This window comes from Equus quagga, chromosome 8 (assembly GCF_021613505.1).
Source record: "Equus quagga isolate Etosha38 chromosome 8, UCLA_HA_Equagga_1.0, whole genome shotgun sequence".
NCBI classification, from domain to species: domain Eukaryota; kingdom Metazoa; phylum Chordata; class Mammalia; order Perissodactyla; family Equidae; genus Equus; species Equus quagga.
The window spans coordinates 78,230,667-78,245,768 of NC_060274.1; the positions used below are offsets into that span (position 1 = coordinate 78,230,667).

Genomic DNA, 15,102 nt, shown 5'->3' on the forward strand with positions numbered 1-15,102 from the left:
TTGGCATTCAATAAATACTTGTGGAGCCAATGAATAAACTCAGCACAGTACACGGCCCTTGACTGGTTGGTACATGATGAATGTTAACTATTATTACTAAGGAAAATTATCCAACATGCGGGAATAAGGTAAAGGAAAGGCAGAATGTCTTTTCAGTGTCATATTGGAACATGGTTTAACTGGTCCACCAACGGATTACTTAATTATCTAGAGAAATGTACTTTTTGGACTCATTATCTACTATTTGGACTATTATGACAGACAGAAATTCTATGAAGTTATATTTTTATTTATAGATTTTTGTTCATTACAAATGTAAATTTTTCTGAAATACAAATTATTTCAAAACCCCCACAAAAACCCAAAAGTTAAGATTATATTGCCGTAGAGGACATTAAGGAGTATTGTATTTAACCTAGCAAACTTATTCCAACAGGCTTTCCCCAGTGCCTAGAAATCTCTTTTCTAATTCTTCTTGGAACCAAGTTCAGCACTTTGTTGATTTCCTCAATAATGAGTTGAATAAATCTCCATTCTATATTTTGAGTTACATATGTAACTTTAATATTAGCACTATTATCTAATTTTTTTCTGCTGAATCTGAAAGTGGTTTTTCACTTTGAATTAAATACAAGTCATATACAGAATTCCTGTTTCTCTGGGGTAGGGGGATGCAAAGCTGGAACATAGGGGTGAGACGAGAGACTAAGAAGCATTGTAAGGTGTTTGCAGTGATTTCCAGAATTGCTTACAAGCCATGGAGCCAAGGATTGCAGCCTTGACATCCTGAAGCATTATAAAGGCTTTCTAGGAGTCTGTGTTCATTCGAGATTCTGATCATGTAACTAGAAAAGCTTATAGAGGTCTGTAAGAGACAATTAACATCCTGAAAAGAAAAATTGTTCGAGCTCTGGATCCTGATGGAAACAATTATCAACAATGTTGTTATGTGGATTATTGAGGGCAACACGCCTTCATAGCTCCTATGGGAGGAATGGAGGTTGAAGTTTTTATTTTGAAATGAACAATTAAAGGGGATCGACTAAAAATGTTTAGTTTGCGGACTCCTCCCCTCAAAATTCTAGCTACTTCAGTAACCAGAATTTCTTAATAGTCTCCACGAATGCCACTGATAGACCATGCTGAAATCCCGTTGCAATATCGTGAAGACTGTAATTAATCTGCAATTTTTCTCCCTCGATCTTTTACTCTTGGATTGAACGATAATACTGCGTATTTTCAGAGCACTTTGGAGTTTACAAAGAGCGCCGGGCATTCTCTTATTGGGCGTATTAACATTCCAGGAAGTGGCAGGTGAGTGTCGGAATCAGGATTGTGAATACCCAGGTCTGGGACTTCAACAACTAGGCAAGTTAGATTGCAGGGTTGGCTCTTTTCTGATATTAGGACAACCCTCTGCAAGGTGAGGAAAGCTCTCAGCGCGAAGCTTTAATCCCGGTTCCCCCTTCTCCTTGTTACTTAGCCGCTCTATAACTGGCTTCCCCTGCCCATAAAATAAACTGACCAGTCAGAGCCCTGCCTTTTTTAAGGGTTAATTGAAACAATCACGGTGAAGGATTTAGCACGGAACTCGGCACAAGACAACACTGCTTATCCACGGCCATTAATCAATACTGGGCTGTTATTCTCTCTCACTAGGAGCCCCACTGAGATGTCCGATGGGCCGAGGAGCCGGAGGGCAGTGCCTCAGACCCGCCGAGGGCACGCCCCTGCCCCGCCCGGTTCTGGGCCTAGAGCCCGAAGGCCCCTCCCCTCGGCGCCCGCTCCGCCCCCAGCGGGCAGAGGCGGGGACACCGTCCCCCGGGAAACGGGACGCGCAGCTCATCCCGGGCCGGCGCCTCTGTCCGTAGGGCTCGCGCTGGGCACCGACGCCCGCTGCCAAGTAGCAGCAGGTGGGGGACGAGCTCGCCGCCGCGACTGGGGTGATCGCAGGAGGAGGTGGGCGCCTCCCAGGGCGAGCGTGCGGAGGGGTGTTCTCGCCCACCTGGGGCGCGCGCGAGGAGCCGGCCAGCCCCGCGTCCCCTCGGACGTGCCCGATGGCAGCCCCGGTGGCAGCCCGGGAGGCGGGAGGCTTCCGGGAAGTCCCGATCCTTCCCCTAACCCCGAGCGCCGGCCTGGAGGCGGTGGGCGTGATGGAGCTGGAGGAGGAGGAAGACGAGGAGGAGGAGGAGGAGGCGGCGGCCAGAAGAGCGCGGAGTTTCGCCCGAGACGCGCGAGTGCGCTTCCTCGGAGGCCGCCTGGAGCAGATGCTGGGGCTCCCGGCGGAGAGATGGAGCCAGCATTTGGAGAGCGAGGACAACCGGCAGGTCCTGGCGGAGTTTCTGGAGAGTCCCAGCCCTGCCTGCCTTGTGTTCAGCGTCGCCGCCGCGGGGCAGCTCGCGGCCTCCCGGGAGGTAAGGGGCGACGGCGGGCGAGGGGCTCGGCCACGCTGCCCGCCCAGCGTAGCGGATACTTCGGCGGGCACAGGCCAGTCGCGACTCCCTGGGGACCCGTGGCGCACGCACTCGCGCGCTTTAGAAAACTTTCTTTGAAGTCCCTGCCTTGGGGTCCGCAGAATCCCCCACGTGCTTCCACTCTGCAGATGAGCCGCTGTAGGTTAGTTTTCTGGAAGGTCACCCTTGAGCCTGCTTGACCCGGATAAAGCCGGAAAAGCAGCGCTTCTTTCAGCTGCCTGGGCGTTAGGAGCAAGCTGGGTTCTCTGCCGGATAACTTCTCTTTCGGTTGTTCTCGGGTCAGTCTGGAGCCATGTCCTTAAGAAGTGTGTTTGGCAGAGACCAAATAACTTGTCGTGTACTCAGTCTGACTGCCTGTCAACCACACTTCATCCTGGAGAAAAACACTTAGTGCTTAAAAAGGGAGCGCCCGGGCACTGTGCACACCAACCACAGAGGAGCGGCAGTTCTTTCCTTCCTTCCTTCTTTCCTCCTTCCCTCTCTTTTTCTTTCCTCCTCTTCCTTCCTCTCTCTCTCTCTTTTTTTTTAATTTAGACTGCTCGTCTGCTTGAAGGTTAACGTATCACCTACAAGTACAGCATTTGTATTTAGCATTTTTCAAGTGTGGGAAGTTTGGAGCAAGATTTACAATCTTTAGGGTTGTACATTGCCTCAGTGTAAAGTGTTACTGTCATCACTACATGTGGCCATTGTAATAGTTGGGGAAAGGATCCCAGAGAAGAAAGAGAATAACGGGAGCTCCCTTTAGGATTTTGTGAATTTTCAAATTTTTTGTTTTACTACTTTCCTAATTACCTAATTTAAAAAAAAAAAAGTCTCAGTAGACAAGAAGATAGAACAGTTAACTCTAGTATGGCCTAAGTGAAATAGTCATGACATCTGGAAAAGTGACTCAGTAGCTGTGGAAATGTTAGAATATCTTGGTTAAGCATTTCTGTTCTTTGCTTTAAGGATAGAAATACAATTTAACCTCTTGTTCCTGGTCTTCATCTCAGTTTGGCTTATTTCCAAACAAGGAAAGATTATACTAAAGAATAACCTTTGCTAAGATAGCCACATTCTAACTGCTTCTTGTTTTTGTTTTTAATTATGAGACTTGATGGTATATAATGATCTGGAGTAATCAACGTATCTTTGAAAGGTGATATTTCCACACCAATAATGCTGTGAAATTAGCACTATAAAAGAACAAAGAAAACTGTATACACTTTGCAGAATGGAGAAGAGCAGTGGAACAACCTTATTTGTAAAGATGGGCAAGGTGCCAGATTTTGTTTCTTCTGTCAGCAGACCAGCTACAAGTTAGATATAGCAAATCCTGCTTGATAATATGGAAACAACATCGTGAACTTTAATTATCTTGCTCTTGTTGCAGATTCCAAGAGATGCAAAACATAAACTTGTTTATATTGCCAAGAAGATTACTGAAAGCATTGGAGTAAATGATTTCTCTCAAGCGGTTTTATTTGGAGAGTTACCCACCTCATCTCTTGGACATGTAACTGCTTTCCTAGATGAGGTATTCGTCTGTCTTTACTGTTTGAATCTTTCCTTTGTCTCTGTGATACTTGGAATTATTAGGACAACTCTGGCAATTAAAGAGAATGTAGAAGCCAGGAATCTCTTCATCCAGGTGGATGGAGACTGATAGCATTTAGACTGTTCCTGAAATAAGCTGATATTGATGCTAAGATACAACAGGTGGTAATTTGTAGGATCATCCTTTTGGTCTCTTTGTTTCTAAATAATGAAGGTAAAAAGCAGCTGAATTGAATAGGCTCTTGTACTTAGCTATAGGTTTTAAACTTCACTTTCAGAGGAGAGACAAGCTTACACTTTGGAAATGGATATTATTAGGTTTTCTGATTCCTATTAGTTTCTAAGTGTCACTCAGAGCAGAGAATGGGAAAAGGTAATGGAAACTAGGTGTTAGAAATGGTTGCCTTAAAATTCCTCTTTTTCTTCCCTTAAATCAGAAATGCTCTCTAACCCAATGTTTCTGGCACTTGAATGTGCTTTGGAACCACTTGGGGATTTGGTCAAAGGGGCTGGATTCAGTAGGTTCTACATTTCTCACCTCGTGCTGATGCTGTCTGTTCACCGACCAGCCTTGAGGAACAAAGTACCAAATGAGCAGGTTCTGGAGAACCAGAGCGTGGTTCTCAGACTTTGCTGAACATTGGAATCACCTGGGGAAATTTCTAACCCACCCATGCTCAGGTCACACTCATACCAATTACATCAGAATGTGGGCGTGGGAGCCAGGTGGCAGTAGTTGTTAAAGAGCCCCTGGTGGTTCTCATTTGCCCCAAACTTTGGGGGTAGGAATAATTGCCAGCATATTTATTACTAATGCTTCGCCAGTCTCCCTCTTTCACACCTCTTCTGCTTCCTGAGACTCTTTTGCTATCTTCTTTAAAGGAGGTATTTTCTTGCCGTCTTTGGCTAGCCAAGGTCTCGCACCCCCAACTTCATACCCTGCCTCTGTTTTGCTCCCCTGCTGTTGAATTTACTTGGTTTTGGCTGATTTCAGGGAGACACTAGGAAGCAGTTTTCTGTCTTCAGTGCATGGGACAGTTTCTGGTATGTAGCAGAAGTTTTTGTGGAACTGGATCTGATAAAAGTATTTCACATGATATGTGAATGACTTTTGGTCATTCCAATCCAGACGGCCAACAGCTGGGGCTCAGAAGAGCAAGGCTGCACTCTTCATGGAAATTCTTGCTCTGCCATCTGTGTTTGGCAACAGAAGATGCAACGCTCTTTCAAGTTTCTCTGTTCTTTCTGTGAATTTATCTCAGTACCAGGATTGTATATCACTTTGAAAAAGATTTAAATGAAAGAGAGTAAGCTGTCCTCAAGTATATCTTTAGAAGGCATAAACATCCAGCACCTTGGGGGCTTAGGTAGTCTGGAAGATTCTCCTTTAATTTTGCTTGGGTATGAACGTTGGGAAGAAAAAAAAAAGTGAGGACATCACACTTGCGATGTCACTTGGGTTTATTTATGGACAAGGCTTAAATTCAGTATGAATGAGGCCCTAAGGTGTAGCTATAGACTTTTAGGTTAAAAGTTTCCAAGGGTTCACTTTACTCTGTATCCACTACAGCCCACATACATGGCTGGTTAACAGTGGTTTATGCTCATGTTTGAGAGACTCCCAAACTTCTCTCTCCAAGCAAGAGCTTTCTCCCAAATTCCAAACTTGGAGATCCGCCTGCCTTCCTGACATTCCCACTTGATGTGTAGTAGACATCTCAAGCTTAACATCCCAGGTTGAACTCATCTTCCCCAACCTGAGGGACTTGTAGTTATCCCAGAACAGAGGATGTGAACACCGTCCTTCCGCTTGCTCAAGCCAGAAGACCTCCGAGTCAGCCCTGACTCTTTCCTTTGTCTCACACCTTGTGCCCATTCTGTGAGGAACTCCCGCAAGTTCCGCTTTCAAAATATATCCAGAATCAGCCCTCTTCCCCCCTCCACTGCTATCACCCCGGTCCAGTTCACCATCATCTCTTGCCCGTGTTCCTGCATTAGCCTCTCGTGTGGCTTTCATCTAGAACCTGTTCCCAACAGAGCAGCTGGAGTGATCCCTGTTGAAACATGAGTCGGAACATGTCACTTCTCTGCTCAGACCCTGTGCTGGCTCCCCTTTCACTCCGAATAAGGACCCGAGTGCTTGAGCCGTCTAGACTTTGCATTGTTGCTTCCTGTAGATCAGCGGTATCAGCAGTACCAGGACTTGTTAGAACTGTAGAATGTCAGGCCCCACTCCAGAGCTACTGGACCAGGATGAGCACACTAGTTCAAAATCTCAGTGATCTGGCCTCCCCATGACTTCTCTAAACTCATCCCACTTGCTGCCTCATGGCCTCCTTGCTGGTCCTTAATTGCCTCAAGCACACTGTTGCCCTGGGGCCTTTGCTCTTACTCTTTCTTTATCTTCCCCAGAATCCACACAGCCAACCCCTTCATATCCTTCAAGTCTTTTTGCTCAAATATCTCTTTTCACTGAAGCTGTCCTCCAGGAGATCACGGGTATTTGTGGGATGGGGACTAGGTCAGGTAAGGCACCCTCTTCAAGAGCAAAATTTCCAAGGGGGCGGGGAGGAACAAAAACAAGTCAGTAATCAAGATAAATAATATTTTAATGTAAATTTTTTTAAAAAAATCAAAATTAATGCAAAAAAAATCAACCATTAAATAAAAACAGGATCCCTAACAGTGCCATGCCTCATGTGGCAGCCGGAGGTGCAAAGAAAATTCAGTAATACTAATCCTATCTTTATTGAAAAATGTTGATATTTTGTTCATTGTGAAATGTTTTGCATTAATTTTGAGTTAAGAAAGATTTAGCAATATTACCCATCTTGATTGCTGAGTTTTTGGGGCCCTCTGATATTCTCCCAAGGTGGCTGCACTTGGCTTCCCCTACTCCCAGCCCTGAATCTCTGTCTGGCTCACTGATGGGTCCCAAACACGGAAGACGTTACCTGACACCAAGTAGGAGCTCAGAAAATGTTTGTTAAATGAATGAAGGTTAAATAAGGGCTAATTGATAGCCTGTTCTTATGAAAAACAAAACACTGAAGCCTCAAGGTGTTTCTTTAGAGAAAAATCAGTTGGCTTATGATCTCTAGTATCTCCATATGACTTTTTTGACATTTATGGGAAATGGACACTTGGGGAGTTTTGTGCTAATAAGCCCAGGGTTGTTATTTGTTCGTTTAATCGATATTTACTGAATATCTACTTGGTGCCAGTGTTTGGACACACTTGGCAATGAGTGAGGCAGTTTCTGCCCTCAGAAAGCATGCAGTCTAATTGGGAAGACAGACAGCTAAGCCCACAGTGATACCACGTGGTGGGCAGGGCTGCCATTGGGGTTGTGGCAGCATGCTGTGGGAGCCTAGTGGCACCTTCCCACATGTGGAGGGTTGGCAGGGGAGATGGGGCATCTTGAATAAGGCGATCAGAGGTCTCGGTTTGCTTGGCAATCCTGGTTCTGCCAGTTAAAGTTCAGTTAACATCTGCTAGTAATTTTTCCCTTTTTCCTCTCAAAAGCATACGCAGTTATATGGTAAGTTAATTGGTCCTCATAGTATTGAAAAATGAGGAGGAGGTAGCAAGATGTAGAACACAGAGGAAGGGCCCTCTGAGTAGAGGGAGAAGCGCTGCAAAGGCCCAGAGGTGAGGAAGTGCAGGCTGTGTTTTTTAAAGTGTTGTAAGTTAATGTCGCTAGATTGGGGAGCGGGGCCTGGAGGGTGGGGAGAAACAAGGCAGGGGAGGCTATTAGAAAATAAGCAGCCGTGGAACTTTTCCATTCAGGTGGTTGCCAGCAAGTCAACTGCCAAACCGCAATCCATGTATTTACTGGAAGGTAGTGGTAATCTATATTCTATGAAGGGTTGGTTTTTTTCCCCTCAGGGCTGGCTTAATTTGGAAGTTTGGAGTCAAATGGAATGTTAGTGGTGATCTGTGATTTGCATTCCAAGCTAAGCAGCTTTTAACTTTCTGGGTGACTGGTACATTAAGAAGAAAGACATTAAATGCAAGGATTGGTGACCCAGCTGAGGAGTAAAGGAGGGACTGTGTTACTGAGCTAGTGATCAGATTCAAAAGTGTCAAGGGGCTTTTCCTGTGTGAGGGGTCTTACCTGGGAGAGAATGGCGAAGGATGGGCCAAGTGTTTGAACTGAAAGTCATTTATGACTTCATAGTTAGTCTCACTTAAATGACCTAATGTACTCTCACTTACAGTCAATGTTGTATTGTCTTTGGAGTTTGACTCAGATATACACCAATTAACCGTAATTTATGCTGATGTGCTGGGCCCCCCAAACTTCTTTCTTGAACTCCAAGTTTAGACACCCACCTTCCTCCTGGACATGGCCACTTGATGTGTAATAGCCCTCTCAAACCCGACATATCCAAAATTGAATTCCAGACCTGCCGCTAAACGTTGTGTCCCATACATTATTATCTGAAACTGTATTATAGGGGCCAGCCCCGTGGCCGAGTGGTTAAGTCCATGCGCTCCACTTCGGCAGCCCAGGTTTCGGATCCTGGGCGCAGACATGGCACTGCTCATTAGGCCATGTTGAGGCGGCGTCCCACACGCCACAACTAGAAGGACCCACAACTAAAATATACAACTATGTACTGGGGGGATTTGGGGAGAAAAAAAAGCAGGGAGTGAAAAGAAAAGGAAGATTGGCAACAGTTGTTAGCTCAGGTGCCAATCTTTAAAAAAAAAAAGAAGAAACTATTATATAATTATACTTAGCAAAAGTATTTAAAATGTCAGGCAGTTATGACTTTAATTATCTATTATGTTGACCCAAATCTTGAAAGACCCGGTAATTGTGAATGCTTACCAAGCCAGAATGAAGTATCATTTGGTTCTTGTAGTCAGTGTCTGAGCCCTATCCTGGGACTTTCCAATTTAAGAAGTCTGGGAGAGGCCCAGGCTCCTGGATTTCGAAAGTGTTTCTCGGGTAATAGTCTCTACTGATTTAAAAGAATTGTAAGAAGAAACTCCCCAGTTGAAAAAAGGATAAAAAAGAAGGTAGATAAGGAGAACCACAGCAAAGGCATTATAGCTCTTTTATCTGTAGTTAGATATCTCCTTAGTAAACATGTCCAAATGATTTTGATTCATAGAGAAAGTTTGGGATTTTTCTTCTAAATCACAAAAACTAGACAAAAAAATCCCAACTAAAACAAAACTCAAAATTAATTACTTTGGATATAGCTTGTTGATAACAGAACTTATTGTGGTTAGAAAGCACGTCCTAGGTCTATTGTTTTAAATGATGTTTGTAGAGATACGCCGGCCGTTTGCTTAATTGCTCTGCAAAGCATGTGGCTTAGAATTTCCTAACAGTTTTGTCTACAGCTTGTGACACAAATATTGAATTTGAAAAGAATTGGGCCTCATCACGGAATAGTGAATAAAGTGAAAGTTTGAAACAGTAGCCAGTAAATTAGAAACGTTGAATAACCAGGATATTCCTTGCCCCTGACTTTTAGGGGTTTAATCTATGAAGCAGTTTTCCAGTGGGTCAATCCATGTTCAGCTCAATGAGCCTAAACTCTTCAGTCTGGTCTCCAAAGCTCTCATGGACCGCTCCTGCCTTTGCTGCAGCCATTCATCTGAGGGATGCTGGTCTAGCTCTGGGCAGGCCAGACTGGCAGGTTCCCAGAAGCATCATACTCCTGGAGCCCTCAGTGATTTTATATGTCAGTGTTCAGTTTTCTGGAATGCCTGCCTTGCCCTTTCGTCTTAAAGACTTAAACCAAGTAGCAACTTTCCTGGCAAGTCTTCCCTAACATCCCTCCCTCCTAGAGAGGGATATTTCTCCTGTTTCCACGTTACATTTTGAACAGGCCTCTAACCATGGCAGTTCGTACATCGAGGGACCTAACCCACTGAGCTCATTGAAGGCAGACATTTTCTTATTAATCTCTGTATTCCTAGTTCAACATGTAGCGAGTGTGAAGCAGGACAATATAATAATAATACAATTTGGACAGATTTGTTTCAATACCATTAGAAAACGAAAGTGAATTTTCAGTTGGTTTTTAGTTAACTAGAAGATTATATTGTCAAAATAAATTTTAAAAAGATAGAATAACTATTTTCTGAGCATTTTAGCTAATTTTATAGTGTAATACTGATAAACTAGATAGATTTATCAGCAAAATGAAAAATGTTTAAAATTAGGTATTGGAAAAGAGTGGGAACGCAAGAAGAAATCAACTTCATTAACTCAGCAAACTCTTATTAATTACTTAACATGTGCTGGACTCTGGGAATACAAAAAATAATTTTTGAGGGTTTTCACATATATGGTTTCATTGATGTTCCTAATTTAATGGTAGAAGGAGTTCTGAAAAGGTCTGTATGATTTAATAAACATCTTCCTTCCTCCCTCCCTCCCTCCCCATGAGCTAACATCTATGGCAGTCTTCTATTTTGTACGTTTGATGCCACCACAGCATAGCTTGATGAGCAGTGCATAGGTCTGCGCCTGGGATTGCAACCTGCGAAACCTGGGTCTCTAAAGTGGAGGGTGCGAACTTAACCACTATGCCACTGGGCCAGCCCCAACATTTTTCTGACTATCAAACGTTAATCCACTGGGTTACCACCCAGGGCTTGAGAAGGATAATTTGCTCTTGCCTCCATGCGACTCAAAAAGATTTTTTTTGTTAATATATTTGCCCACGTGCTCAGTTTGCATTAAGAAAAGTTTAACTTACTTGACATGATTTTGCATATTTCATGCAGTGTTTGAGTTATTGGGAAGCTCCACAAATGTTTGATAAATGGGTAAATGAATGAACAAGCAGTATAGTATTTCCACTTTGAAAGGATTTATGTCTAATTGATTAAATCTAAATGGATCAGGGACTTTGTCCCCTCTTTGTAGATTTAATATCATAGGAAGATGTTCACGGAATTCAGTGGTTTTGTTGCCGATTTTGTGTGACAAGAAAATCCTTGAAGGAGCACATTGTCTGTAAATTAATTTAACTGCTTTTTAAAAATGTTTCTCTCTCTAGATTTTAGTGCCAATTCTTTCCAATAAGAACAACCATAAATCCTGGCCCTGTTTTATTTCACAAGACATGGAACGTCATATAGAAGTCATGAAAAACAAAATGCATGTTTTTAGGGGAAAAATGTCGAGAAGAACTCTTCTACCAATTCCCACTATTGCAGGAAAAATTGACCTGAATCCGAAATATTCAGAGACCAAGTACGTAATGATATGGTATATACAGGATATTAAAATGGGGAGCCAGCATACCCATTTAATATCACACCCCTAGCAAACTGTTAGCAAAGTAGAGAATTATTATAACTACACCATATTTTTAAAATACTGTGCAGAAACACGCTGTATTTTATTTCCTTTCAAAGTACACTTTTTAAAAGCAGCCTGGACAAAAAGCTAGTTGTAACAATTGCCATGATGTCAACAATACTTTTTTGGTAAAATGGTTTTGAAGATATGATAATTCTTTAGCAATGTTTTTCTAATGTTAGAGACATGCCAGTGACAAAATAACAACGTCGCAACTCAACTTGAGGCCATAAAGATGATGGATCTGATTTTGAAGTATTTATATTTAGAAAACTAGTCTTTGGAAACATAAAATACCTGTTAGAATCCAAGTCCCATCGTTAGTTGGATGAAATGTTTGTTTTTGAGTTATTTGATTGATCATTTTTCAATGTTTGTAGGCTAGAGCCAAGTGAAAGGACAGTACTCCATGCACTTGAATCAGTGGTTATTAAATGGTCACATCAAATCCAAGAAGTTGTAGAAAAAGATTCAGCACAGCCTTTGCTGAATGGTCTTCCGTTGAATCCTCAAGCTGAACTGGATTTCTGGATGCTGAGGAGAGAGAATCTGGCATGCGTTTATGATCAAGTAAGTAGATAGTCCTAGAAATTACTTGTAAATCGAATTAGCAAAGTCAGTTGTAGAATTTGGTCTCCAGGGCAATGATTTCCAATAACTTTAAAGGTTTAACAGACTGTCTTCGAATGATTTAATAGTCTGCTCTCTTTTCTTATCCTAAAGTGCTGTATGGTATGCACTTTTAAAATTAAGGGGGATTAAACGTAATTTTGCCTTTGTCAAAAGAATATTTTGACAGCATTTGAGATAATTGGAAACACTTTGTGGTACAGAAAAAGAATAATTCCCCGGGGAAACGTTGAAAATTGTAAGATTTAATTAATCTAGTCGATTCAATTGATTGGGGAAGGAGCAGGCTCTTGCCCAGTGGAGAGCTGCAGCTTTGGAAGAGCTCGCTTTGGTTCCTCTGCTGGGTGCTTGCCTGACAAGTTACTTGGTTTAGTGTTCTAGAAACTAAGACATCCATTCACCTGTTCACATGTCACTTAGAGAGTTTCTGAAATAGAGCAAGAAATTTATATGTAAAATTTAGTATATGTATAGTAATATGTAAACAGGCAGACTTTTACAACATTTATAAAGAATGCTGTAAATGTAAAATAAAATACAAGCCTAAAGAAAAAATGTTATTTTTTTATGTTCTTATTTTTTATTGAAGTCATAATAGCTTACAAGATTGTGAAATTTCCGTTGTACGTTATTATTTGTCCGTCGCCATATACGTGCTCCCCTTCACCCTTTTTGAGTGAAATCATATGGTGTTTGTCTCTTTCTGTCTGGCTTATTTTGCTTCACATAATGCCCTCAAGGTCCATCCATGTTGTTGCGAATGGGACAATTTTGTCTTTTTTTATGGCTGAGTAGTATTTCGTCATGTGTGTGGGTGTGTGTGTGTGTGTATATACACCACATAAAAATGTTGCTTTAAAAATTATTTTCAGATAGGTTTTTGACTGTTAAATACTGTCTGTATTGTGCATGGGTGGAATATAATTTAAATATTTTATTGCAGAATGCATTTATTTAGTCATTAATCTAGCTTATATTTATTACATTTTTATTTCAATTTAGCTTCGGGCTCCCATTGTCCTGAAAATGGTGGAGATCCTGAAAACTAAACAAAGCAGCTATTTTCCAACCCTGAAGGACATTTTCATGGCTGTGAAAAATGGTGAGCCTTTTTCCTTGGCCAGGCGTTAGTGTGCCTCCTGCTCCGGCCCCTACCTGACTGCTCAGCCTCATCTACCCTTCCGCCATCGGCATGCTACTGAAATGATCGCACTTAGCTCTTCTAGTGAGAAATTCACCTTAAATGTCTGTCCTTCATTCTCCAGCTATATTGAACTGTGTTCAGGATATGTATGTAGTATGTACCTACCACAGCGGCTCCAGATTGAGTTGTAATGTGAATGTGTGTGTGGAGGGGAAGGCTTTTGGTATTTAGTGGAGAGTAAGTGGAAGCCCAGCATAGAGATGTTAATCAATAGATGGGCTACAATTAGTCCAGTTTTGTACCAGTAGAATCTCTGCATATGCTTGGCGTGCATCACTTATTTAGCTCAGAAGCACTCAGCCATCACTGAAGTTTTGGTGAAGATTGAACACACAGAGAGGAGGGTTTGTTTGAATTTTGAGCAAGTAATGCATGCATATTGTTAAAAACCAGAAATTATAAAAAGATATTCAGTGAAAAATCTCCTGCCTCTCCTTCTCCTCTTCCCAGAGTAACAACTCTCCCTAGTTTCTGGATTTCTGTTCAAGTTTCTTTAGGCGTGTTTAAGGAAATAGGGATGTACATGATACTGAAGTTTTAAATGATAGAGTTTTAAGATAATATTGACAAATAGCTTTTTTTTTTTCTGCTTCTAACATTAGAAAATGACAGTTTTTTTCTATGCAACAATTAGAAGGTTAGGAAATACTTAACATCCACTTTGAAAATATTTGGATACCTCTTTAGGATTTTCTCCCTGAATTCTGTCAGTTCTGGATTCCTGTCCAGCTCCACTCAGTACGTCTTAAATTTGCTGAGCCTCTGGTTTTCATTGGCCAAATTGAGATACTCACATTGTCCTTGCAGAATTGTCGAGAGGTTTAGAGCAGTATTTCTCAACCTGATCACCTTTGACATTTTGGGCAGGATCATCCGTTGTCGTAGGGGGCCGTCCTGTGCATTCTAGGATGTTTAGCAGCATCCCTGGCCTCTGCCCACTCCCCCATCCCAGAATGACTGCAGACATTGCCCAATGACCCCTGGGGGCAAAACCTCCCCTGTTTGAGAACCGCTGGATTGAAGATATAATATGCACTCTACAAGGTACTAGGCGCACATGAAGTATGCCCTCGATGAATAGGAGCTGCTCGATTTTCTTCAGTGTTGGTATAAGATGAACATTTTCTATGGATAAAATTTCTACATGGACAGATCCCAAGGGTCTTGAGAGCCTTTTGAGCATGTGGTCTGGAGATTAGAAAAAACACTTTTCAGTGGGAGGAGTGGCCCAAAAGCCATTGTCGCTTAGAGATAGCAGGCCCCTCTCACAGACACGCCAGAGGCCCTGTGAAGTCGTCAGATGTGCCTCACATTTTCAGGGCTCTAGCCTGTTAGATGCAGTTGTTTAATTTTGAAATTAACACTGATAAAACTGCACTCATTTCAAAATTTGAGTGCGTCCGGGGAGAGACTGGTTCCTGGGCCCTCTCTTTCTTCCCAGGTCTTTACTGTTAAGTGGTTAGATAATCAGTTACCTGTCAAGTAGAGAGACTTGGGCGGGTGTATATCTGACTGGCGGCCGAAAACAAAGTTTGGCGGTTTTTTTTCTCCTGACAGGAGTCTTTTGGGATAACACCAGAAAATAGGAATTTACTTTACTCGCCCTACCTTCATAAATAAAGCCTGTTCTTCGTTAGTCAAAGATATTTGTAGCCTCAGGAGCAAAATGGAGTCTGATGGAGATCCATTTAGGGCACATTAAAAGGACCAGTTTTAATCAAGAGAAAATTTGGAGTAAGCAGCAATTAATAATAGTTAAATATTTAATTTTTTCTTCATATATATGGCCTTTTAAAATAATATTGCTTTTATCTTAATTTTTTTTTATTGAGGTAAAAGTCACACAAAAAAACTTTTTAAAGTGTACAATTCAGTAACGTTTAGTACATTGACAATGTACAACCATCAGCTCTGTCTAGTTC

At 42.1% G+C, this 15,102-nt stretch overlaps 1 protein-coding gene across 6 annotated transcripts in view; it reads left to right on the plus strand.

Moving 5' to 3' along the window:
• Positions 1–1,859: 1,859 nt before the first annotated feature.
• The window catches only part of DNAH11 (dynein axonemal heavy chain 11), a 295,116-nt gene continuing 281,873 nt past the window's right edge, over positions 1,860–15,102 (plus strand). For all 6 annotated transcript variants that reach the window (XR_006889759.1, XM_046669559.1, XM_046669561.1 and 3 more), the window contains exons 1-5: positions 1,860–2,414; positions 3,850–3,993; positions 11,042–11,238; positions 11,727–11,916; positions 12,979–13,078. Coding sequence is in view for 5 of the 6 variants with exons in the window: in XM_046669559.1 (XP_046525515.1) it covers positions 2,058–2,414; positions 3,850–3,993; positions 11,042–11,238; positions 11,727–11,916; positions 12,979–13,078 (988 nt within the window). In the remaining variant the exon portion in view is untranslated. The remainder of the gene's footprint in view (positions 2,415–3,849; positions 3,994–11,041; positions 11,239–11,726; positions 11,917–12,978; positions 13,079–15,102) is intronic.